Below are 26037 nucleotides of genomic sequence, written 5' to 3'. Positions count from 1 at the left end.
TTAATGAAATATTTTCTGTTTAGTTGACATAATGATTATTAATTATTAAAGATTTGTTCTGTAACCTAGCACATCTAATTAATAATCATTATTAAGTTGACAAAGCCCTTCTCTGGTAATGTCACTTTGAATAATGTCAAGTTGTCATAATCAAGACATCCCAAACAATGTCAAGTTGTCATTACAAAACCGAATGACACTTAATGACAGCAGTCATAAACACTTATGACATAATATTATGACACTCGATGCTTCAAGTAAAGTGTTACCAAAAAGTCTTAATATTTACCAGTGTGAATATGAAGGATGGTGAGTTGATCAGTAGCTGACTGCCTCACCCCTTGTCCAATCACAACAGCTGTCCAGATCGTGAGCCCGATGAAGGACAAGGAGTGCTCCGAGTCGGAGAACGTCACCTTTGAAGTGGAGGTTTCTCACCCGGGCATCGATGCCTTCTGGACCTTCAAGGGCCAGCCGCTCAAAGCCGGCGCCAAGCACAAGATGGAGTCCAAGAACAAGCGCCACACCTTGATGGTGATGGAAGCCATGAAGGACGAGGAAGGCCAGTACATGTTTGCAGCTGGTGAGAAGAAATGCAGCGCATCTCTCACCGTGACAGGTACGTTACGTTCTATTATCAACGTTTTACACAAGTTGTTCTCTACCACCATGGATCTAATGTAATACATCCATGTGTACCACGCGTCTTCTCACAATCAGTCCCACGAGTTCTCCTTCGCATTTTCTATCTATCGTTCTATCTATCTTTCTATCTTTCTATCTATCTATCTATCTATTAGGGGTGGGAGAAAAAATCGATTAACATAAATATCGCAATATCTTTTTTGACGATTTTTAAATCGATTTTTTTTTTTCAAAAATCGACTTTTTTTCTCTTTTTTTCATTATTTTTTTGGGATTATTTTTTTGGGGGGGGGGATTTTTTTTAAATATTGTGCAATGTGCATTTGTTCGCCTTTTTTACATACAGAGAGTACAGGTTTTGAAAAGGGTTTAAGTTCACTTTATAATGTAGTACCGTATGTTAATTTATAGGCTCCTACAGTGTTTGTGTGCAGATAAATGTTAAAAATGCTAAAGACTAAAAATCAAGACAATCTGCAATATCGTAGAATGGCAATTTAAATCAAATCGCCATCCAAAAAATCGTAGAAGAATCGAATCGGGAGAAAAGCATATCCTCCCAGCCCTACTATCTATCTATCTATCGTTCTATATATCTATCTATCTATCTATCTATCTATCTATCTATCTATCTATCTATCTATCTATCTATCTATCTATCTATCTATCTATCTATCTATCTATCTGAACCAAGTGTTAACTGAAAGGCCCTACAGTCTCTGGTCACTAGGTGGCGCTATAGGGAAGCATCTATCTATCTATCTATCTATCTATCTATCTATCTATCTATCTATCTATCTATCTATCTATCTATCTATCTATCTATCTCTCTGAACCAAGTGTGTAATGAAAGGCCCTCTCTCCGGTCACTAGGTGGTGCTATAAGGAAGCATCTATCTATCTATCTATCTATCTATCTATCTATCTATCTATCTATCTATCTATCTATCTATCTATCTATCTATCTATCTATCTATCTATCTATCTATCTATCTATCTATCTATCTATAACCAAGTGTTACAGTAAATGAGAGGCCCTACTGTCTCCGGTCACTAGGTGGCGCTATCAGGAAGCCTCTGCGTGATCTGGTGGTGGCCGACTCCCAGACGGCGGTCCTGGAGTGTGAGGTGGCCAACCCCACGGCCGAGGGCAAGTGGCTGAAAGACGGCCAGCCCGTCGACTTCAACGAGAACGTGGTGAGCGAGGTGAAAGGAGTCGTCCGACGCCTCGTCATCGTCATCACCAAGGCAACCGACGTCGGAGAGTACACCTACCAGGTCGCCACCTCCAAGACTTCGGCCCATCTGAGAGTCGAGGGTAAGTCCAGGTCTAGTTTCCTAACTGGTTCACACTGCAAAAACTCTACATCTCTCCAAGAATATTTGTCTTATTTCTTGTCAAAATGTCTCATTTCTAGTCAAACTAATCTCTTTCCACTTAAAATAAGACTCATCACCTAAAAATGAACTTGTTTTTAGATCATTTTCACTTGTTTCAAACTAATTTTCACTTGAAATAAGTAGAAAAATCTGCCAGTGAAAGCAAGTTTTTTGTGCTTGTAATAAGAAAGAAAAACTTGCTCCACTATCAGATTTTTCTACTTATTTCAAGTGAAAATCTGCTTGAAAGAAGTAAAAAGTGTCTAAAAACAAGCTGCTTTTTAATGTGATGAGTCTGATTTTAAATATAATGAGATTAGTTTTGACTAGAAATGACATTTTGACTAGAAATAAGACAAATATTCTTGGTAAGATTTTGGGTTTTTGCAGTGCATATCTATTGTCACAGCAGTTATTTTTAATTAATGTCTACTAAAAAAATGAAATGAAGAAAACACTTCATTACTCTTCATGTGACATCTGCCATAGACACTGTTTAACACTGCAAAAAACTCAAAATCTTACCAAGAATATTTGTCTTATTTCTAGTCAAAACAAATCTCATTATACCTAAATATTTATACATATACATACATAGTTATACATAAAAAAGTAGCTTGTTTTTAGACACTTTTTTTTTATTTCTTTCAAGTCTATTTTGGAGCAAGTTTTTCTTTCTTATTACAAGCACAAAAAACTTGCTTTCACTGGCAGATTTTTCTACTTATTTCAAGTGAAAATTAGTTTGAAACAAGTGAAAATGATCTAAAAACAAGTTCATTTTTAGGTGATGAGTCTTATTTTAAGTGGAAAGAGATTAGTTTTGACTAGAAATGAGACATTTTGACAAGAAATAAGACAAATATTCTTGGAAAGATGTAGAGTTTTTGCAGTGAAGCCCTGATGTGATAAGTCATCTGCCAACACTTAGCTTATCACCTATCGCTGGATTAATAACAGTGATGTTTGTTTCTTTGCAGCTGTGAAGGTGAAGAAGACGCTGAAGAACGTGAACGTGGTGGAGACTCAGGAGGCCGTGTTCAGCCTGGAGCTGACCCACGAGAACGTGAGGGGAGCGCAGTGGATCAAGAACGGCGTGGAGATGCTGCCCAGCGATAAATACGAGATCAGCATCGAAGGCACCGTCCACACCCTGAAGATCAAGAACTGCACCACACACGACGAGTCCGTTTACTCTTTCAAACTGGGAAAACTGTCCGCAAACGCCAGGCTCAACGTCGAGAGTAAGCTATCACCGATTTAAAATCATATTGTTAATGAAAAAAAAGAATTAGTCAAAACAAAAAGTTCCAAGCTGAACAGTTACCACAGCAACTGTAACTGTGAACTATTTCCCCACAGCGATCAAGATCCTGAAGAAGCCGAAGGATGTGACGTCCTTGTTGGGCGCGACGGCTACATTTGAAGTTGGCATCTCCGAGGACGACATCCCCGTGAAATGGATGTTCAACAAGACCGAGCTGAAGACAAACGAGCACTACAGCATGATGTCTGAGAAGAAGACGCACACGCTGACGGTGCAGAACGTGGACAGCAGCAAAGAGGGCGTGTACACGGCCGTGGTGGGCCACCTGCAGTGCAGCGCCCGCCTCACCGTGGAGGGTACAGCCATCTCTACTTTATTCATCCCACAACGGGGACATTCTTTTATTTAACCTTTATTTAACCAGGCAGAATCAATTAAGAACAAGTTCTTATTTACAATGATGGCCTGACTATGGCCTGACTGTTAGTTAGTACATTATTAAGCATTAATTAACTGTTTACAGATATATTATTATGTATTACTTACGGTTAGAAAACACATTAATTAATGTAGCCTATTAGTAAGCAGTTAATTAATGTTTACTACTCAAAGTTAGTTAATACATTATTAAGTAATAATAAAAGTTGAATAATGTAATTAGTTATCATTATGTATGCATTACTCAGCATTAATTAACACATTAGTTTATATATAAATGCTTAATAATGTACTAACTAACGTTAATTAAGGACCCTTATTGTAAAGTGTTACCAAATTTAGTTGTTACATCAGACAAGTTAAGAAGAAAGTAAAGAGGGCTAAAAAAAAAAACAAATACACAAACACAACACAACTCAACAGACAGAAGATATCGACACAATAAACAATAAAACAAATCAACCTTCAACCGGGCAATGTGCAAAAACAAGTACTGAGGATATAAGGATATAAGGTGCTCTGATATAAAAGTATTGATAGGTAAACTGACTGTGGTATTAAAAAAATATTGCAACGTAAGTGACAATGATATAAATGATGGAAACTGTGTGACCACAGTCAAAAGCCAGATTAAAAACATGTCACTATTATTTTGTTCCTAGTTTACAAGCGAAAGTTCTTCTATTATACATTGATCCACAAAGTTGTACACTGCAAAAACGTCTTTTCAAGAATATTTGTCTTATTTCTTCTCATTTCTAGTCAAAACTAATCTCTTTCCACTTAAAATAAGACTCATCACCTAAAAATGAACTTGTTTTTAGATCATTTTCACTTGTTTCAAACTCATTTTCAATTGAAATAAGTAGAAAAATCTTTTTTAGTTTTTTGTGCTTGTAATAAGAAAGAAAAACTTGCTCCACTATCAGATTTTTCTACTTATTTCAAATGAAAATAGACTTGAAAGAAGTAAAAAGTGTCTAAAAACAAGCTGCTTTTTTATGTATAACTATGTATGTATATGTATAAATATACATATTTTAGGTAGAATGAGATTAGTTTTGACTAGAAATAAGACAAATATTCTTGGTAAGAGTTTGAGTTTTTGCAGTGTTAAATAAAGATGTTGAGGCTGACAGCTACTACTCTTCTCTTTTTCCCGCTCAGCTCTGCGAGTCACCAAACCCATGAAGAGCGTGGAGGTCCCGGAGACTCAGGTGGCCACGTTCGAGTGCGAAGTGTCTCACTTCAACGTGCCGTCCACCTGGCTGAAGGACGGCGTGGAGATCGAGATGAGCGAGAAGTTCAGGATCGTGGTCCAAGGAAAACTCCACCAGCTGAAGATCATGAACACCAGCAGGGACGACTCCGCCGAGTACACCTTCGTCTGCGGGAACGACAAAGTCTCCGCGACGCTCACCGTCAACCGTGAGTTTCCCCCTGTTTAGCCTCTGGGGTTGGATTTTCTCTAACACTGGCACACACTGCAAAAAATACAAAATCTTACCAAGAATATTTGTCTTATTTCTAGTCAAAATGTCATTTCTAGTCAAAATAAATCTAATTCTACTTAAAATAAGACTCATCACATTAAAAAGCAGCTTGTTTTTAGACACTTTTTACTTCTTTCAAGCAGATTTTCACTTGAAATAAGTAGAAAAATCTGATAGTGGAGCAAGTTTTTCTTTCTTATTACAAGAACATAAAACTTGCTTTCACTGGCAGATTTTTCTACTTATTTCAAGTGAAAATTAGTTTGAAACAAGTGAAAATGATCTAAAAACAAGTTAATTTTTAGGTGATGAGTCTTATTTTAAGTGGAAAGAGATTAGTTTTGACTAAAATTGAGACATTTTGACAAGAAATAAGACAAATACTTCAGTGTTCCTTCAATGAAATACCTGGCCTTCATTAACAAACAGGACGACAGTTTATTAACTGCAGCTGCCCTGAGGTTTTCCTATATTTGTCTTGCTGTGACAAAACCTACACTGCAAAAACTCTACATCTTTCCAAGAATATTTGTCTTATTTCTTGTCAAAATGTCTCAATTTTAGTCAAAACTAATCTCTTTCCACTTAAAATAAGACTCATCACCTAAAAATTAACTTGTTTTTAGATCATTTTCACTTGTTTCAAACTAATTTTCACTTGAAATAAGTAGAAAAATCTGCCAGTGAAAGCAAGTTTTTTGTGTTTGTAATAAGAAAGAAAAACTTGCTCCACTATCAGATTTTTCTACTTATTTAAAGTGGAAAATTTGCTTGAAAGAAGTAAAAAGTGTCTAAAAACAAGCTGCTTTTTAATGTGATGAGTCTTATTTTAAGTATAATTAGATTTATTTTGACTAGAAATAAACAAACAAATATTCTTGGTAAGATTTTGAGTTTATGCAGTGTAATCCCCCAATCAGATACTATATCTTTCTATACCCTTATTGTCTCAAAGGTTTGGTGAGCTTTAACATCAGCTTTGTTGTTGTTTTTGCAGCCGTTCTGATCACGACCATGCTGGAGGACCTGAATGCCCAGGAGAAAGACACAGTCACGTTTGAAGTGAACATTAACTACGAGGGAATCACCTACAAATGGCTAAAGAACGGAGTGGAGATCCGCTCCACGGACCGATGCCAGGCCCGCTGCAAGCAGCTCACACACACTCTGAGCATCAGGAACGTCCACTTTGGAGACAGCGCCGAGTACAGCTTCAAGGCCGGCTCTGCCGTCACTACCGCCAAACTTCACGTCGAGTGTAAGTTGTTCTTTTCTGTCACTAATTTTCCCAATACCAGTATTTTATAACCAAACCACAATATACCTAATATTATAGAACGCAGAACCTCCTTAAGAACAACATACACTGCAAAAACTCAAAATCTTTCCAAGAATATTTGTCTTATTTCTTGTCAAAATGTCTCATTTCTAGTCAAAACTAATCTCTTTCCACTTAAAATAAGACTCATCACCTAAAAATTAACTTGTTTTTAGATCATTTTCACTTGTTTCAAACTAATTTTCACTTGAAATAAGTAGAAAAATCTGCCAGTGAAAGCAAGTTTTTTTGTGCTTGTAATAAGAAAGAAAAACTTGCTCCACTATCAGATTTTTCTACTTATTTCAAGTGAAAATAGACTTGAAATAAGTAAAAAGTGTCTAAAAACAAGCTACTTTTTATGTGATGAGTTTTATTTTAAGTGGAAAGAGGTTAGTTTTGACTGGAAATGAGAATTCTTTTACAAGAAATCAGACATATTCTTGGAGAGATTTTGAGTTTTTGCAGTGTACATACAGTAGCTCACGTTGAGGCAAAGTGGTTTATGTCCTTTTTTTATTTTTCATCGTAGCCCGTGTGATTGAGTTCACCAAACATTTGAGGGACCTGAAAATCACGGAGAAGAAGAGAGCGACTTTTGAATGTGAAGTTTCTGAGCCGAACGTCCAGGTGGTGTGGATGAAGGACGGTCAGGAGCTGGAGATGTCCGACAGGTACGGCAGATCATATTCAGTTTGTACAGAGCAAACAACACCTACACACTGCAAAAATTCAAAATCTTACCAAGAATATTTGTCTTATTTCTAGTCAAAATGTCATTTCTAGTCAAAATAAATCTCATTCTACTTAAAATAAGACTCATCACATTTAAAAAGTAGCTTGTTTTTAGACACTTTTTATTTTTTCAAGCAAATTTTCCACTTTAAATAAGTAGAAAAATCTGATAGTGGAGCAAGTTTTTCTTTCTTATTACAAGCACAAAAAACTTGCTTTCACTGGCAGATTTTTCTACTTATTTCAATTGAAAATTAGTTTGAAACAAGTGAAAATGATCTAAAAACAAGTTCATTTTTAGGTGATGAGTCTTATTTTAAGTGGAAAGAGATTAGTTTTGACTAGAAATGAGACATTTTGACGAGAAATAAGACAAATATTCTTGGAAAGATGTAGAGTTTTTGCAGTGCATGAGGAAAACAGACTGATGTGACATCCTCCCTCTCTGTTCTGCAGATATAAAATGACGTCGGAGGACTTTGTGCACCGCTTGGTGCTGCCGTCGGTCCGCCTGTCTGACGCCGGAGAGTACACGGCTGTGGCCGGCTCCAGCATGTCCAAGGGCAACCTGAGTGTCGGAGGACGGGACATCAAGATCTCAGAGCCCGTCAGCCGGGACATCACTGTGAGCTCACTTATATATATGTTATATATCTGGAACTTATGTCTCTCTCATCCTGTAGCCAAACAAAAAAAAAAAAAGATAAACACTAGAATCTCAATTCCCAGGATTCAGCTCTACCAAATGCTGTAAACAATAGGGCTGGGACGATACGCTTTTCTCCCGATTCGATTCTTCTACGATTTTTTGGATGGCAATTTGATTTAAATTGCGATTCTACGATATTGCAGATTCTCTCGATTTTTAGTCTTTAGCATTTTTAACATTTATCTGCACACAAATAATAAATTAACATACTCCATTATAAAGTGAACTTAAACTCTTTTCAAAACCTGTACTCTCTGTATGTAAAAAAGGCGAACAAATGCACATTGCACAATATTTAAAAAAATTTATTTTAATTTTTTTTTTTTTAAATATTACCCCCCCCCCCCCCCAAAAAAAAAAATTGATTTAAAAATCGTCAAAAAAGATATTGCGATATTTTTGTGAATCGATTTTTTCTCCCACCCCTAGCTGCCAGTCTCTGCTGGCTGTGTTAAGAACAGATTATCATATTTGTTGATGGTATTTATTAGAAATATTATAATGACAAAGATGCCAATTCTTTTTTTAAGGAAAATTATCTTTTAGTTCTGAGACACATAATCAGTCAACTGGACTTGCTGTTGGAGGTTATTTTTTTATCTCAACGTACAGTATTATATATATATATAGAGCTATGAAGGAGTGGAAAGCCCTTCTTATTTATGTTGCACAACAAAGAAATATGGTAACTTTTAAAACAAAACTAAGAGATCATAATTTTGACCATTAGTTCAAATTTGTTAACTGGTCTGTCATAGTAAATATTTGTTCTCAACTTTGGGCCGTGGCATCTATGTGTGACAGGAAACAGTACACTGCAAAAACTCAAAATCTGACCAAGAATATTTGTCTTATTTCTAGTCAAAACAAATCTCATTATACCTAAAATATATATATTTATACATATACATAGGCCTACATAGTTATACATTAAAAAGTAGCTTGTTTTTAGACACTTTTTACTTCTTTCAAGTCTATTTTCATTTGAAGTAAGTAGAAAAATCTGACAGTGGGGCAAGTTTTTCTTTCTTATTACAACACAAAAAAATTGCTTTCACTGGCAGATTTTTCTACTTATTTCAAGTGAAAATTAGTTTGAAACAAGTGAAAATGATCTAAAAACAAGTTCATTTTTAGGTGATGAGTCAGACATTTTGACAAGAAATAAGACAAATATTCTTGGCATTCTTTGAGTTTTTGCAGTGTACATTTTTTGTAATGATTCAATGTAGGGAACTTTTATGTTTGGTGTCGTCTCGGGTGTTTTGTGTGTATTTGTATGTATTAAGCATGCACTTTTTGTATGCTTTCTATGTATTAAGTGTGTGTCGTTTATAGTTGGTTTGTATTGTCACAGGAAGAATAGCTGCTGCTTTGCAAAACCTAATGGGGATCCAAATAAACCACAACCAAAAAAAAAAAAAAACATACCAATTGTCTTCCTTTGCAGGTTGTTGAGAAACAGAGATCAACCTTTGAGTTTGAGGTGGATGAGGATGATGTGGATGGTCGGTGGATGAGAAACGGTGTGGAGATCCACTTCTCGGTGGAGGAAAGGTTCAACTACGCCAACATCAGGAAGCTGCACCGCCTCACCATCTCTGAGACGTACAGGAGCGATGCCGGAGAGTACACCTTCCTGGCCGGCAGGAACAAGAGCACCATGAACCTCCACGTCCGATGTAAGAACTCATTTGATTTGATTTAATTTAATTTGATTTGATTTATTTATTTAGCAACAAGTTAAAACAGTGCAAGGAGGGAACGAAGCCTGGAAGGCTTGTACAAAGTTCCTTCGAAAAATTACACTGCAAAAACTCAAAATCTTACCAAGAATATTTGTCTTATTTCTAGTCAAAATGTAATTTCTAGTCAAAACAAATCTCATTCTACTTAAAATAAGACTAATCACATTAAAAGCAGCTTGTTTTTAGACACTTTTTACTTCTTTCAAGCAGATTTTCACTTGAAATAAGTAGAAAAATCTGACAGTGGAGCAAGTTTTTCTTTCTTATTACAAGCACAAAAAACTTGCTTTCACTGGCAGATTTTTCTACTTATTTCAAGTGAAAATCTGCTTGAAAGAAGTAAAAAGTGTCAAGCTACTTTTTATGTGATGAGTCTTATTTTAAGTGGAAAGAGATTAGTTTTGACTAGAAATGAGACATTTTGACAAGAAATAAGACAAATATTCTTGGAAAGATTTAGAGTTTTTGCAGAGCACGCTCAACAAGTGACTGTCTGATCCACTGATTTAACACCCCTCCCTCCCTTCTGGTTTCTGTCTGCAGTGCCGGAGCCGCCTCAGATCGTGCGCCCCATGGAGGCTCAGACCGCCATGTCCGGTCGCTCCGTTCGCTTCTCGGTGCAGGCCACCGGCCTCCCCAAGCCTCAGGTCACCTGGTACAAAGACTCCCAGGCTCTGTCCACCAGCTACAAGTGCAAGTTCCTCCACGACGGAGACGAGCACACGCTGCTGCTGTTGGAAGTCTTCCCCGAGGACGCCACCGTCTACAGCTGCACGGCCAAGAACGACTACGGAGAGGCCACAAGCTCCGCCCCTCTCACCGTGGAAGGTATGTCATTATTACAGCAGCAACACTGCAAAAACTCAACATCTTTGATCGGAAGACCAGGTTTTTTTTGTCACTTAAATTTTTATTGACAAATCAACAGAACTAAATACAAATACAATCAAATATAACAAAAGCTGCCTGGGAATACAACTTATTATCAGTTACTATTCCTGTCCGATATCGTCTTGAGTCTCGTATAGTGTCCATTTCTCGCATTTCTCCCATTTCTTGTCCAGTTGAGCTTCTTGTAGCCTCAGTATGTGTCCATTTTTCCATTACAAATATTTCTTCCACAATTGACAGCCACTGATCTGCGTTGTAAGTTTCTTTTCCGTTTGTAATAAGAATGACTTTCTTGATCCACTGTCATATTTTGATCAAATAGCCATCACTAGTGTTAACGGTCTCATCTGAAAATTTACATAGATAAAGCACTGAACAGGTCTTCGACACCATGAATAAGTGGTTGAGTGATGTACCTTCCACATTTCGTGCCATTCCTCATCTGAAATTTTCAGATGTTCTGAAAGTTCTTCCTCCCACTTCATCTTAATATACAGTATGTAGTTGAATGCTTATTGTTATTGTTTAATCCTTGATATAATGATGAAATTATTCTTATGTTGCTTTCCGGAAGACCAGGTTTAGATTCATTTGATTTAATCATTTGGTATTATGTCAAAAAATATTCATCTTATTCAATCTCGAACAAAAAGAGAGAATTTTTACTAGATGAGTATTATCATCAACACTGTATTGGTTATTTCTCATAATCTTGTCTCTAGTTCCCGAGGTGGTTGAAGCTGCCCGGGTGCCTCCCCCGGTCCTCGTCAGTCCCCTGCTGGACGTCCTGGTGGCTGAGGGACACGCTGCCCAGCTGCAGTGCACCGTCTCAGGGGAAGGTACTGACCGCTGCTCAGCATCTGCAGATTCTGACTGTCTAATATCTGTCTTACTTAATCAACATTTTTGTGGCGTAGTTGTGTTAGAGATGCTTTTATACATCATTTTTTATCATATCTGAGTAAGTGGGATATGCAGACACAACTTTATTCTCCATGTTTACCTGTTAACTTGATATTTGGACACAAACTTCTTAAAGGGATAGTTCAACATTTTGGCAAATTGGCCCATTGCCATAATCGCTATAGTCATAGCAGTAGGTTCGTTACCTTTAACTGTCGGTAACTGTCAAACTATTTTTAGAACGGCGGAGCAGAGCCGTGAGCTGCTCAGAGCTACGCTACGGAGGCTCATTATGGGATTTCTTGGTTTCCCTCATCAAACTCATCAAATACACAACCCAATAGCTCCAAAAGGCTGTCGTGGACAAGTTGTGAGCTGCACATTCACCACGCTATGAGATAATAACACAACGTTACCACACAGAGTTGTTTTAGAGGGAAATTCATGCAAAACCAGAGAGTTTTTCAGCAAGCAGACTCTGTATTTACTCTGTATTTACCTCGAAAACGGCTCAGTTTTGTAACGTTCCGTTATTATCTCATAGTGTGGTGAATGTGCAGGTCACAACTTGTCCACGAAAACGTTTTGGAGTTGTTGGATTGTGTATTTGATGAGTTTGATGATGGAAACCAAGAAATCCCATTAGCCTCCGTAGCGTAGCTCTGAGCAGCTCACGGCTCTGCTCTGCCGTTCTAAAAACAGCTTGCACCGACAATTAAAGGTAACGAACCTACTGCTATGACTATAGGGATTATGGCAATGGGACAATCTGACTAAATGTTGACATACTTCATCTGTTGAGTGTCTTTTGCTTTGTCTGGATAACAAAACCCATGAGGTTCTGATGGTTCTGACTGTAGATCAACTGTGTGTCCAGATGTGCAGGTGTCGTGGTTCCACAATGACAAAGATGTCAGAGAGTCAGATATCTTCAGGATGTCTCGATATGGTGACATCTGCCGGTTGGAGATCTCCAGAGTTCTCCCCGAGCACGAAGGAGAGTTCTCATGTGTCGCCTCAAACTCAGCGGGAATGGTCACATGTTCCGCAACCTTGAATCTGGACGGTGAGTTTCTCAGATGTTTATGTCCCCGTGGAGTTAGTTAGTGGAGGTCTAACTGTCGCTGTTAGACTTACGTAAAGAAACACTGCATGAGCTTCAACACTGAGACTTTCTGTGGCAGCATGTTCTTCACCAGGGATGCTCTGGTTCTCAGTGTCTGTGCTGTCATGTGGGTTTCTGTTCCACTGTGGGAAACACTAGTCATTATGATCACACTGCAAAAACTCAAAATCTTTCCAAGAATATTTGTCTTATTTCTTGTCAAAATGTCTCATTTCTAGTCAAAACTAATCTCTTTCCACTTTAAATAAGACTCATCACCTAAAAATGAACTTGTTTTTAGATCATTTTCACTTGTTTCAAACTAATTTTCACTTGAAATAAGTAGAAAAATCTGCCAGTGAAAGCAAGTTTTTTGAGCTTGCTCCACTATCAGATTTTTCTACTTATTTCAAGTGAAAATCTGCTTGAAAGAAGTAAAAAGTGTCTAAAAACAAGCTGCTTTTAATGTGATGAGTCTTATTTTAAGTAGAATTAGATTTGTTTTGACTAGAAATAGGACAAATATTCTTGTTAAGATTTTGAGTTTTTGCAGTGCACAGTGATTTTGGCTTTTAGTGATTGGTACTGGATCAGTCGGAGCATCCCTCTCTGTGATTGTGGCACGATCTGACCACACAGATGTGCTTTTATTGGAATCTCCTTCATCCCTCCAGGGCAGAAGTACCTAGCATGATTCACTGTTATCATGTCATAATAAAACAAAGCATCTATTGGTACAAAAAAATGACTAAATACTGAACCGATAGAATGTTGCATGGTTGACAGTTTCAGCATGTGACCAACACACCAGAGCTCACCTGCTGCCAAGAGTTTCATTGGTAAATTAACTGTCAGATATTTCAGATCAGTATCAGCTCCACCTGTGTTTGGTTTAGTCAGAAACAGTTAGCTTAGCTTAGCTTAGTGAAAACTGAAGAAAGGTAGAAACTCCGCCAGAAAATGAAACTAAAATGTGTTTAACGGGATGAATAACATGAGCTATCTGGCACCTTAGCCTATTAGCTAATGAGAAACTGAGCATATATTTTGGCTTGTTAGAATTGGTTTAAGTACCGATGCAAGGGCAGTGTGTGTGTGTGTGTGTGAGAAGGGGTGGGTTAACTGGCAATTGAAAAATTATGTAAGTATGGTCGGTGCTCCATTATACAGTATGGACATAACATCCATACTGTATAATGGAGCACCGACCATACTTACATACTTACTATGAGCAAGCTAATATTCATTTTAGTACAACTAGAGCTGCAACAATTAATCAATGAATCAAACAATAATCGATTATTAAATTAATCGTCAACTATTTGCATACTCTAATAACTGGTTCGAATAGTTGAGTCGTTTTTTAAGAAAAAAAGTCAAAATTCTTTGATTTCAGATTCTTAAATGTGAATATTTCTGGTTTCTTTGTTCCTTTATGACAATAAACGGAGTCTCTCTTTGGTTTGTGGACAAAACAAGACATTTGAGGACGATGACTGGTGATTTGAGAAACACTGGTTGACATTTTCCAACATTTTTTAACAATTTATTGACAAAATAACTAATCAATTAATCGGTTAAATAATCAACAGATTAATCCATAATGAAAATATTTGTTAGTTGCAGCCCTAAGTACAGCCAGTCTGGTTTAAGTGTGTCCTTAGCACCAAAACAACAGCAGCTGGTTGTTAATGAGTGGGGACATCACTAGCCTAGCATAAAAAGATAGCAGCTAGTGGACACCACAATCCGAATGTCATCAAAAAAGAAAGAAAAACAAATGTGCCTGACATGATTGATTGAAAACTTTATCAACATTAGACAAGTGTTCAAAAGGATTAAAAACACAATAAAGCCCAAAGGCTTATTTCCATTGTGGTCCTATTTGATGGTAGACGGTACACATGGATTTAAAAACAAGGAAGACAAACACACAACACATGGACTAAAAACATGGGAGAAAGACACTAAGGCACATAGACTACAACACTGAAGAGAAAGAACAAGATGAAATAGATAAAACAAGAGATTAGGTCCAAAACAGAAACAACAAAACATTTAGCAGACACACAAACAAACAATACAATAATCTAGTGCTTCACGGCTCTTTTGATTTAATTTATTGGTTGGCTAACCATTTTTTGATATGTATATGAGGTGAGTCACAGCCAAAGGAAGAGCCGAGCTGATAAATTAGCCAACAAGACGTTTGTGGCGCTAGCAGCCGGTGCTAAAGCTGCTCGCCAGCTGAGCCTTCAGGAGCTCATAATTACATGACAAACACATCGAGTGTGAGTGTGTTTCTGTGTTTGTGAGCAGACAGATGTTTTAAAGCAGTCACCCTGGACTGTTGGTTTCCATCCTCACTGAGCACAGGTGATGATCTCCAGGTCTCTCCTACACGGTGCATGACTTCTTCTCTTCCTACATGAATGCTTTTTAACAGTCGTCTTCACTCTCAGACATTTCTCTTTCTGTCAGAGGAATGCAGCATGGACAAAACACAGCTGAACTTCTCAGTTCTTCGCACTCGAGCACGGACATAATCCTTCGCTTTTTTTTTATTGTTTCATTGTAAGTTTTGGCTCCAGTCAAGCTTGCATGATTGACAGCGGAAACCAGCCACTGTCCATTCCCTCACTGATCCTCAACGCTCCACTTCAACTGCACCCTTGGCAAACCAGCTGTGACACACGTAACCTGAAGAAGTCACCAGAATGATGTGTTGACCTAATTCTTCTACTCTTTCTTACTGCCCAGATGCAAAAGCCTTAGCTAGTGTGAGGAGCGCTGTGGCTAAGCTGAGTCACAGTCTGGAGACTCAGAGCTTCAGCTCTCTGTCCATGGGACAAACTGCCCGCAGTGTTGAGTTTTCTGAGACGGTCTCTGAGAGCTCCTCCGTGTCTTTGAGGACAGTTGAGATTCAGATGGGAAGTGCGAGCTCAATGGAGATGAGCTCCGAGTACAGCTTTGATATCAAACTCTCGGCCAGCCCCAAACTGCTGATGGAAATGAGCGACGTCCGGGTGAAAAGCGGCGAAATGGCCGAGTTCAACTGCTCGTTTGACGGGCAGCCCTTCACTGGGGTGGTATGGGATCATAATGGCCAGAACCTGGCGGCCACGGAGCGGGTGAGGAGCTCTCAGAATGAGGGCTTGTTGTCCCTGGTCATCCAGGCTGTTGGTGTGGCGGACCAAGGCGTGTACCGCTGCACCGCCACCAACCAACACGGCCACAACAGCTCCTCTGCCCAGCTCACTGTTGAAGGTGGTTAATCTTTCTTTTTTTTATTAGTCTGTCTCATCTGGTCCATCCCACCTCTCCACTGCTACCTCCTGCTTCGACCCCTCCCCTCATAATTTAATATTTCCTGTTAGCCTGTAACCTGTTAGAGTGTAATAGAATAACCAGTTCAGTAATCTAGTTCAGTGGTTCTCAAACTTTTTTTTTTTTTTTTACATCAAAGACCCCTAAATTGACACAAATTAGATCACGGACCCAAATTTGATTGAAGCAAACACCAGAAATATTTGTTTTGAGACTAAAGAATGTTCCTTTTTTATACGTTCAAATTAGGGCCAATGGCGTGATTTTTTGGAAATGTTGTAGTGACATTTCTAGAAAAAAGTGGTAAGATTTCTAAAAAAAAAATAAATTAAAAAAAAGGGAAAATGTTTTCAAGAAAGAAGTGCTAAAAATTCAGAAAAACGTTTGTTTTTTTTTTTAGAAAAAAGTGGGAGAATTTCTTTTAAAAAGTTATAGAAAAATTCTTGAAAAAGTGGTAAAAATTCTTTTTTGATACTTTTTGGTAAAATTTCAAGAAAAAGTTGGGGACCCCTTGAACCCTCTCAAGGACCCCACTTTGAGAACCATTGGTCTAGTTCTTCCTCTTCCTGCTGTCGCCACCTTTGCCTCTCTAATCTCATCCTTCATCCTACTAACCCCTTTAGTGTTTAGAGTCACAACCTGATACTCTCTGACCCCTAATTACTCTCCCTAACTTTATTCTCACCCAGCTAAAGAAGCAAATCTCACAGCAGAAACCCCCATCCATACCGATTCTGTGCGTAAAGTGTCTCAAGCAGACAAGGAGACCCCTAAAGATCCTCCTGACCAACACAAGCAGGAGGCAGTGGAGAAGCTGGGACTGTCGCCTCCATCTTCCCAGAGACCTTACGGCTTAATCAGCCATCTGCATTTCCCTGACATCTTGCCTCATGACAAGCGAGGTCTCCTCTCCGGTTGCCCCGAGTTCCTCATCCAACTCCCCCCGGAGCTGCTGATGCGAAACAGAGGCAGCGGCTCCTTGTATTGCGTTATGAAGGGGGTTCCCACTCCGTTCGTCATTTGGCTTTACAACCGTTTGAATGTTGAGGACTCTGTGTCTTACTCTCTGAAACATGACGGCCCCCTGTGCTGTGTGAATGTTAACTGTGTGGGATCCGGACATGGGGGCTCTTACACTTGCAAAACTGTGAACTCAGCCGAGGATGCTGAGTGCAGCAAACAGATGAAAGGTTGGCATCTGCATGCTTTTGGTCCTTCAGCTTACTTGGCCTTTATTTGGCCTACCACTCATCCACACCGCTTTCCACCTACACAGCCAGCAGAGGCACATGTCGTCATAGAGCGGCACCACCACCTTCTCCAGGTTTAACCACGACATTTAGGTCGCTGACCTTTGTGTCCTGCTTTACTGACTAAAACACACAAAGATAAACATTTTACAGAGAATTTTCCCCTAAGCCAGAGGAGCTGCGGCAGCACACTAAAGACCGACAGAACGAACATCAGCTACAACAAAACCATATTGATTATATGGATGCACGTACTGTCACTGACTAACAGTCTTGCACCATATGACACTTGATGTACAGTTTCTGGATTGATTATAATTTGGTCATGTTTGTGTCTTCACAGTAATTGCAACGGAGAAGGAAGCAAAGGTTCACGAGGAAGTGAAAGGTAAATATTTCGTGTCTGTCCATGATGTTTCAACCGGAGGGAAAACCCCCAAATGTTGGATTATGGTTATTTGAAGTTCATATTCTTTATGCTACTGTACTTTTTCATTTAGATTTAAAAAAATCTTAATTCAAGCCTCAATTCTGAGGGTTTTCCAGAATTGTAAACCCAACCAAGTCAGTGGATGCTGCAGCCACATGGAAACCCTATTAATTTCTTTTGGATTTTTCTGAACAGAACAAAAAAAAACAAAAAACAAACATTAAATCCATTCCAGTAAATCCGTTCCAGAATGGTTCCTGTTTACTTTGCAGTCAAATACAACTCAACTGTAGAGGAAGTTGTTCTGTTTTTTCTGTGCAGATAAAAGTCATTGTGTTTGCAGTGTGTCTCATTTTGCTCTAAACTATTACTATCCCACTCAGTCTTCTCTAGCTCCACCGTCACAGTGGAAGAGGAAACACAGGAGTCGTTCTACACTGGCTTAAAGTTACCAGACAAAACCAGAACACTTGAACTCGAGCCAGAATCTAAACGTTTCTCCAGCACTTTGGAGAAGAAAAAAGAAAAACCAGTTTTCCTCAGCAAACTCTCTCCCACAGCTGTGACTATCGGGGATACAGCTATGTTTACTGTTAAAGTGTCTGGTTTCCCCAAACCCACTGTCCAGTGGTCCCACAACGGGCAGACCATCACAAGTTCATCAGTCTATACATTTATTCACGAGCTAGATGAGTATAGCCTGGTGATTAATGAAGTTAAAAGGGAGTTTGAAGGCGAGTACTCCTGTACAGTCAGCAATAGATTTGGTCAGTCCACTTGCACTTCTTATCTGCATGTTGAGCTGAAGAAGCCAGAAAGAGCTGATGGGAAACCGCCTGAATTCACTAAAACAATAGAGTCTGTTCAGTTGTCCGAGGGAGGTCAGGCCTTCTTTGGGTACGTTGTAACTGGAGATCCTCTCCCTCAGGTACAATGGCTGCAAGGCAGCTTCCATATTCAGCCGAGTGGATTGTGTATCATTGTAAACAACCCAGATGGATCAGGTTTTCTCAATATCAAGAGTGTAGAACAAGAACACAGTGGCATCTACACCTGTAAAGCCTCCAACCAATATGGAGAGGCATCTTGTACTGCTGAGCTTCTGGTGGTTGTGGACACTGTTGAGGAAGTGCACACACTGGTCAAGAAAACGAAAGGTTTGAAGATATCTTTGAGTGAACACTCAACACAGTCTCAGTTACACCAGGGAAAAACACGGTCTGATCAGATGATTTATACTATCAGCACCGAAGACCGGCAGATTATTCCAAGTGAGGAGGTGGGAACCCTCCAAGAACTGGATATTTCTGCTGCCACACTTCATCGAGAGCAGCTTACCCAGCAGGCAGCAGTGCTGCAGTCGCATCACATACAGGAGAGAGTTTCGTTGGCTCCAATCCTTCCACCTCAGGCCTCAGCTGTTCCTATGAAACAGCTTCACATGGCAACTTTCTTATCATCGGTCCAGGAAAGACACAAGATCACTGAGCAGCATTCTGAACGCATTCTCAGCCCTGAGGTAGTCGAGCTTGAGTTGGCCAAAGAGCAGCCATCCAAGCTCATGTCGGCCACATCTGAAGTGGTCCTACCACTCACCACAGTGAGAGCTGAGGCCTTGACAGACCAAGCTCCAGAGCACATCACTACCTTGACTGAGCCCAGGCAGCTTGTTAGTGGTCACCAAACAGAGTCCGCTCTACCCATCCTCGATGAAACTTTGAGTATCCTGCACAGACCAGAGGAGGAGAGGAGTTTCAGAATCACAGAGGGGGTTAAACTTTTATACTCGGCTCAGTCTACAGGGCAACTTCCCATCACAGAGAGACACTCTGAGCCATTGCCAGATTTAGATGCAGCTACCAAACCCCTCACAGAGAAAGAGCAGTCCAAACCAGTGGTAGCACCAGTGAGTGAAACAAGAGTCACCTTATCAAAAGAGCAGACGTTTGAAATTCATAGACCAGAGCAGGAGAGCATTGCCCCATGCAAAGATATTGTGTATAAGTCAGCTATTGCTGCTGAAGAGAAATATGAACTTCAGGCTGAGCAGGCAAAGCAGGTGCCAGGTATAGCGTCTTCTGTGAGTGTGCAGCCTCAGCGAGAGGGCAAACGACCCCTGAACCTTCAGGTCATCAGTGATCAGGATGTTTTGCAGTCAGAAGGCAGGTTCAGTTGTGACAGACCCATAACAGAGCAGGCAGAGGCTAGGACAAGTCCAACTATGTTGCACGCAGTGACTCAAGAAGACCAGAGCACTGTGGTTTGTGAAACAATTTCAGACTTTGCCACAAGGACTGATGCCACATCAATTCAGCCAAAGAAAGAAGCACCACCAACAAAATACCTTCAGTCAGTTAATTCTTTATCAGTTCTACCAAAGGAAGGTATTCTGACCTTCACCAAACCCAGTGAGCAGGTGGCGATACAGAAACAGGAGAAGGCCAGAAAGCATGCAGCTACCTCAGAAGACAGAAGAGAGATTCTAGCAGACTGTCACAAAGGTCTTGACCTAACAGTAACTGGGGTTCAGTCACAGCTTCGAACAGAGCCCAGACCAGCTAACATCCTTACAGTCTCCTCCCAGCCCATGCAGCTGCCAAAGGAGACTCCTTTTATTGCTGATGTGAGGCAGCAGCGAGCTCTTGTCCAAAAAGAGGATAACTGGAATATCATGCACTCTTTGAATGTCACAGATACTCAGACTCTCGAGGAAGGTCACACCATTAGTCTTGAAATTGATGAGAAATTCAGGCCTGAGGTAAAAGTTGAACCCAAGATTCCCAAAAGGCCTGTTTTCATAGAGGAGAAGGCTGTTGCCACTGAAAGCTGTACTATCTTAGAAGCAGCCCAGCAGGACTTTGCAGTCCGTCTCCAAGAGGGTCAGTCACTCCGACAGTCGTTGCTGCTGGAAGAGAAGCAGGTGATAACCGGAGAACAGTCAAGTGAGATACACAGATCTACAGGTTCACTGGCCAGCTTTAAGACGCAGCCTAAAGGAGTCCTGTTTGCCCACGAATCTCAAGACACTGAAGCTCTACCTAAAGAACTCAACTTTGTCATCCAGATTCCCAAACCATCCAGTCTGAATATACGGAGTCAGCTCAGGGATGCCCTGCAGTCTGCTGTGGCCAGCGACCAGCCGGTGTTACTGGCTGATGTTGTAGGAAGGTTAGAGGCCGTGGAGGTGCAAGAGGTGAAAGTTCAGAGAGAGCCCAAACAAGTCACAAATACTTACCTTATCACAGTACCAGGTGCTCCGATTGAGATCACCCTTTCATTTGAAGGTGAATACCCTCAGATTGCTGACCTCAGGTCTGAACTCCAGGTAGCCCTGCATGCTATTGTTTTCCAGGAGCATCAAAGTCTCATGTCAGAGCAGTCAGGCACGATGCAGATTGAGAAGCCTCAGAAAGCGCTGGTGCGGTCAGTACACTCCAAAGAGGTGCTGTCTTCTGTGGTGGACACTGTGATGGTGGCAGAGAGTGCAGCTGGATTTCCTCCTGTTGTGTCTCAGTCTGCAGCTGTCAAAACTGAGGCCAAGGTGTCTCTCCAGAGTGCAACTGTTCAGAGTCAGTCTGAGATCCGCAGGTCTGTGCAGGTGATGGAGGAGACAAGCGAGGAATATCTGTCAGAGGCAATCATGATCAGCGAGTCCTCAGACAGTCTGGCAGATTATCCCGTTGTTGTTAACAGTCTGGAGGAAGTGTACGCTGAGGGAAATGGCAAGGCGGTTTTTACTGCCACCATAAAGTATGTCACCAAGGTAACCTGGTTTTTTAATGGACAACTAGTGAAATCTGGCCAAGAGTTCAAGTGTTCTAAAGACCATGACACATACACACTAGTTATCCACAAAGTGGTCAAGGAGAAGCATCAAGGAGAATATGTCTGTGAGGCTGAGAATGAAGCCGGCAAGACGACAACATCTGCAAGACTCACTGTGGTCTCAAGAGGTTGGATGATGGACAGTTCTTTGATATCCTCATCAACTAACTTCACATACTGGTGAATTTCACATTCTGTTGTCTGCAAACCTCAACCAAAACCCAAACCGAACAAACCTCAAAGAAAATATGAAGTTTTATATGAGTAATTTTCAAGCAAAACTAAAGGTGCAGGTTTGAGGTTTTCACCAGACAGCAGTAAAATCCTCACAGTCCATCCATTCTTCCACAAACATCACCATCATCACACCACTATTTTCTTCCAAGGAATCACCTTTGACTCTATCTCCTTAAACATCCATCACTCCTCCACCATTCCTGGTCCATTCTTCTTTGCATGCCTTTCTCTCCTTTTCTTATCACAGAACTCCTGTTCATCTTGTCTTCAACCTAAACATAATACCATCTTCCTCCTCCAACAGGATAACTATGTTTGTCACTTTCCATCCCAGGTTTACCACATCTCCATCCCCAATAGAAAGATTCTTCTTGATTACACTTGTACTTTTTCAGTTTATTTACTTTGTCTTTTATATGTTTCTCTCCCTCCAAACACAGTGAAACCTGTGTTCAAGCACAAGATTGTCCCTATGGAGATCAATATTGGCAGCACTGCCAAGTTTGAATGTGAAACTGAGGATGCTGCCAACGTGAAATTCAAGTGGTTCAAAGATGGACAGCCCATCAAAGAGGGTGATAAATACCGGATTATTAGTCGCCTCACCACTTCCTCTCTGGACCTCCTGTCCCCCACCAAGGAGGACAGTGGTGAATACACTTGCAAGGCGTCCAATCAGCACGGAGGTGATGAATGCTCCGCATCTCTCAATGTGACAGGTAAGAACAATGCATGTTTCCTTCTTCTTTGCTGGTTGAATTTGGAGCTGCTGTTTTCTCCTACAAGGTGCTATAATTAATTCTCTGCTGGTCTGATCACTGGTGCTGGAAACTTGGACACTTGCTGTTTTTTTCTTTTTCTTTCTTGCTCTGCTTTTTTCTTGGTGGATTTTAGTTGGGTATAACATGTTGCCACTAATGTGTTTCTCTTTTTCCTAATTCTTATAGAGCAATACCCTCCTGCCTTTGTAACTAAACCTGACCCTCAAACTGTGTTTGTTGGTAAGAGGGCAGTGATACAGTGTGTGATAAGAGGATCTGCTCCTCTGAATGTTGTCTGGCTCAAAGACAATGAGGCTTTACCCCAGGGGTCAGCACGCTGCCAAAGCTCATGTGCAAAGAACAAACACACTTTGGAGATTTCCAAACTGGAGGCAGCTGACAGGGGGCTCTATGTTTGCAAAGTGTCTAATAATGTTGGAACAGCTGAGTGCAGCATGGAGCTGCAAGTCATTGATAAGCCCAACTTTGTAAAGCCCCTTGGTCCTGTTGCTGCTGTGGTTGGAACTCCCCTGCACCTGGAGTGTCAGGTGGATGAGGACACTGGAGTAAATGTCACCTGGACCAGAGATGGTAGAAAAGTCCACCAGTCTCCAGACTGTAAACTGTCCTTTGAGGATAAGATGGTGACCCTTGATATCCTAAAGACCACACTAAAAGATTGTGGAAACTTTGTGTGCACGGTGGCAAATGAAGCCGGGAGTGCAACATGCTCCACTTCGGTGAAGGTACAAGGTAAGAGCTGTCTGCTTAATTTTCATTGATACTGCAGCATTTGAAGCTGATGCAAATCTGCGGTATGGAATTTAACATTTGTCACTCTGAGGTGGTTCATGTATGTAGTATGAATGCAGCTCCAGCTGTTCTTTTTTCACATCTCTTTCAATGCTGGGTTGTTGTTTTTTTCTTCTAATGACTTGGCCCTTTCATCCAACACCTGTACAGAGCCTCCAGTCTTTGTGAAGAGGCTGGAGGCCACCACAGTCTGGAAGCAAGGCGGTGCCGCACGGCTGCAGTGCACCGTCAAAGGATCCCCTGAGCTTCACACAGCCTGGTTCTTTAACAACAGTCAACTGTCTGCTGGAGGCCAACACAGCATGAGTCTGAAAGGCGGTGTGGCCACTCTTGAAATACAGGACGTCACGTTGAGTGACAGTGGAAGCTACACCTGTGAGGTTCTCAATGAGTCTGGCTGTGAAAGCTGTAGCACTAAAGTAACAGTAAAAGGTATGTAGACGTAGACGGTGTTTGGTAGAGAAGCAATCTTTCAATCAGAGTCAGGATTCGTCAAACTGAACTGTTCGTTCTCCTTTAGAGCCGCCATCTTTCAAAAGAAAGCCGCCTTCCATAGAGGCAGTCAGAGGATCTGTGGCTTTGTTGGAGTGTGAACTCTCTGGCTCCGCACCGTTTGAGGTGTCTTGGAAAAAGAATAAGAAACGACTGCAAACAGATAAGAAGTACAGGATAATATCACAGGGAGCTCTGGCCTCTTTGGAGATCCAGTCATTTGAGAGTGCAGACTCTGGTGAATATGAATGTGTCGTATCAAATGAGGTCGGGTCAGTGACCTCAAAGTCAGTAGCCAGTCAGAAAGGTTAGTGGTGTCCTATAATGTAGTTACTGTAGCCCTCTTTACTAATGTTTATGCTATTGTAACTAATACTGTTATTTCAGAGCCACCTATGTTCTCAAAGCGGATTGAGAGTGCCACAGCAGTGTTGGGAAACACAGTGAAGCTACAGGGAACTCTGAAAGGCTCAGCTCCCATCATTGTCAAATGGCTGAAAGACTCGGAGCTGCTCAGAGATGATGACCCGAATGTCAAAATGATGTTTGAAAATAACATTACAAGCATCTCCTTCTCCTCTGTTGAGATAAAGCACAGCGGCAAGTACACTTGTCTTGCTGAAAATGAAGCAGGGCAGCAGAAGTGTGAAGCTGTGTTAACAGTTCAAGGTCAGAATGCATTTCTACTTTGGGCAAATACTGTCAAATTTAAGATGTTGATGTTTAAGAAGGCTAAAACCAGTGTTGTATTTTAGAACCTGCTCGGATCTTAGAGAAAGCCGCGTCCATCAATGTAACGACAGGAGACTCCGCCACATTGGAGTGCACCATCTCTGGAAGCCCAGAACTCAAAGTGAAATGGTTTAAAGATGGGAAGGAGATGATTAGTGGCCGTAAATATAAGATAACAGTAAAGGAGCACACTGCCACCTTAAAGATCCTCACAGCAGAGAAAGGAGACTCGGCAGACTACAGGATGGAGGTGTCCAATAAAGTGGGAAAAGACCAGTGCACATGCTCAGTCACTGTGATAGGTTAGTGTATGCTTATGCTAGTCATAAGAGCTGATCGAGTTTCCTGTGATCACAATTACATGATTGATGCACTTCCCTATGCAGGTCGAGCAGTTCCACCATCCTTCACCAAAGCACTAAAGAAAGTGGATGGGAAGATTGGTAGTGACATTACCTTGGAGTGCAGAGTCTCTGGATCTCAGCCAATGGCTGTTTCTTGGTACAAAGACAATGCAGAAATCCACAGTGATGACAAATACAAGCTTGATTTCAGTGGGAGTACAACCACTGTGCTGATCACGGCTCTGGAACACAGTGATGGTGGAGTTTACACCTGCCGTGCCTCTAATGACGCCGGAGAGAAAGAAACCAGTGGCACCTTGTCCATCAAAGGTCAGAAGAGACAGTGACTCGAGATTAAACAGGGATCTGGCTGACATTACACATGGTCATTGGTTATTGATGGCCTTTGAACATGCATGCTGTGTTTTCTTTTCCTGAATCACTCCAGATCCTCCCGTCTTCACGGTCAGACCTGAATCCCAGGATGTTTCACCGGGATCAAATGTTGTCCTGAAATCAGCCTTTACAGGATCAGCTCCTCTGGCTGTGAAATGGTTCAGAGAGGAGAAAGAGGTGTTCACTGGGGGGAAATGTTTCATAAAGAAAGACTCCTCCTCTAGCTCCCTAGAGTTTCACTCTGTGAAACCCAGTGATTCTGCTAAGTACACCTGCCAGGTGTCCAACGATGCTGGAAGGGTGGACTGCACTGCATTACTCTTTGTGAAAGGTGCTGTCTTTTTATTTAATTAGTGATCAATGAGAAGGTAATTGGTTTCTTTTACTTAACCTCTTCTTTTTGTTGCAATTGTTGCTGTTGATTTACAGAAGCTCCAACATTCACAATGAAGCTTGAGCCTTTGCAGCTGCTGAGAGCTGGAGAGCCCCTGAAGTTGTCCGGCAGGGTGCAGGGTACCCCCGTTATTAGCATCACATGGTTTAAAAATGGCTCAGAAATCATTTCAGACCTCAGACACATGATGTCCTTCGATGGCTCGGTTGCAGCTCTGCAGGTCGAGAGCTGCTCTGCAGAGGACACTGGTGATTATGTGTGTAAGGCGTCCAGCGAGGCCGGCACAGACCAGTGCAGCAGCTCAGTGACTGTGAAAGGTTGGTTCAGTCAAACAGTCGGTACGAAGCCTGGTCCACACGGTTCTTTAACATGTTCAACACCACCTGCACTGACTGGAGAGTGTG

The 26037-nt window shown here is 40.9% G+C and overlaps 1 protein-coding gene across 1 annotated transcript in view; it reads left to right on the top strand.

The window, feature by feature from the left end:
• The first annotated feature begins 337 nt into the window (after positions 1–337).
• The window catches only part of LOC146965742 (titin-like), a 49726-nt gene continuing 24026 nt past the window's right edge, over positions 338–26037 (top strand). Inside the window, exons 1-23 of the mRNA XM_085764665.1 lie at positions 338–619; positions 1703–1963; positions 3006–3269; positions 3388–3648; positions 4898–5158; positions 6221–6481; positions 7074–7215; positions 7733–7901; positions 9436–9667; positions 10277–10561; positions 11347–11463; positions 12405–12593; positions 17553–17597; positions 18023–21592; positions 22142–22420; positions 22649–23215; positions 23426–23707; positions 23796–24074; positions 24155–24436; positions 24523–24801; positions 24886–25173; positions 25292–25570; positions 25669–25950. Coding sequence (XP_085620791.1) covers positions 379–619; positions 1703–1963; positions 3006–3269; positions 3388–3648; positions 4898–5158; positions 6221–6481; positions 7074–7215; positions 7733–7901; positions 9436–9667; positions 10277–10561; positions 11347–11463; positions 12405–12593; positions 17553–17597; positions 18023–21592; positions 22142–22420; positions 22649–23215; positions 23426–23707; positions 23796–24074; positions 24155–24436; positions 24523–24801; positions 24886–25173; positions 25292–25570; positions 25669–25950 — 9115 coding nt within the window. The 5' untranslated portion in view covers positions 338–378. The remainder of the gene's footprint in view (positions 620–1702; positions 1964–3005; positions 3270–3387; positions 3649–4897; positions 5159–6220; positions 6482–7073; positions 7216–7732; positions 7902–9435; positions 9668–10276; positions 10562–11346; positions 11464–12404; positions 12594–17552; positions 17598–18022; positions 21593–22141; positions 22421–22648; positions 23216–23425; positions 23708–23795; positions 24075–24154; positions 24437–24522; positions 24802–24885; positions 25174–25291; positions 25571–25668; positions 25951–26037) is intronic.

This window comes from Trachurus japonicus, chromosome 21 (genome assembly GCF_045865225.1).
Source record: "Trachurus japonicus isolate A0001 chromosome 21, Traja_1.0".
Classification (NCBI taxonomy): domain Eukaryota; kingdom Metazoa; phylum Chordata; class Actinopteri; order Carangiformes; family Carangidae; genus Trachurus; species Trachurus japonicus.
This window is presented reverse-complemented; position numbering and strand designations above follow the sequence as displayed.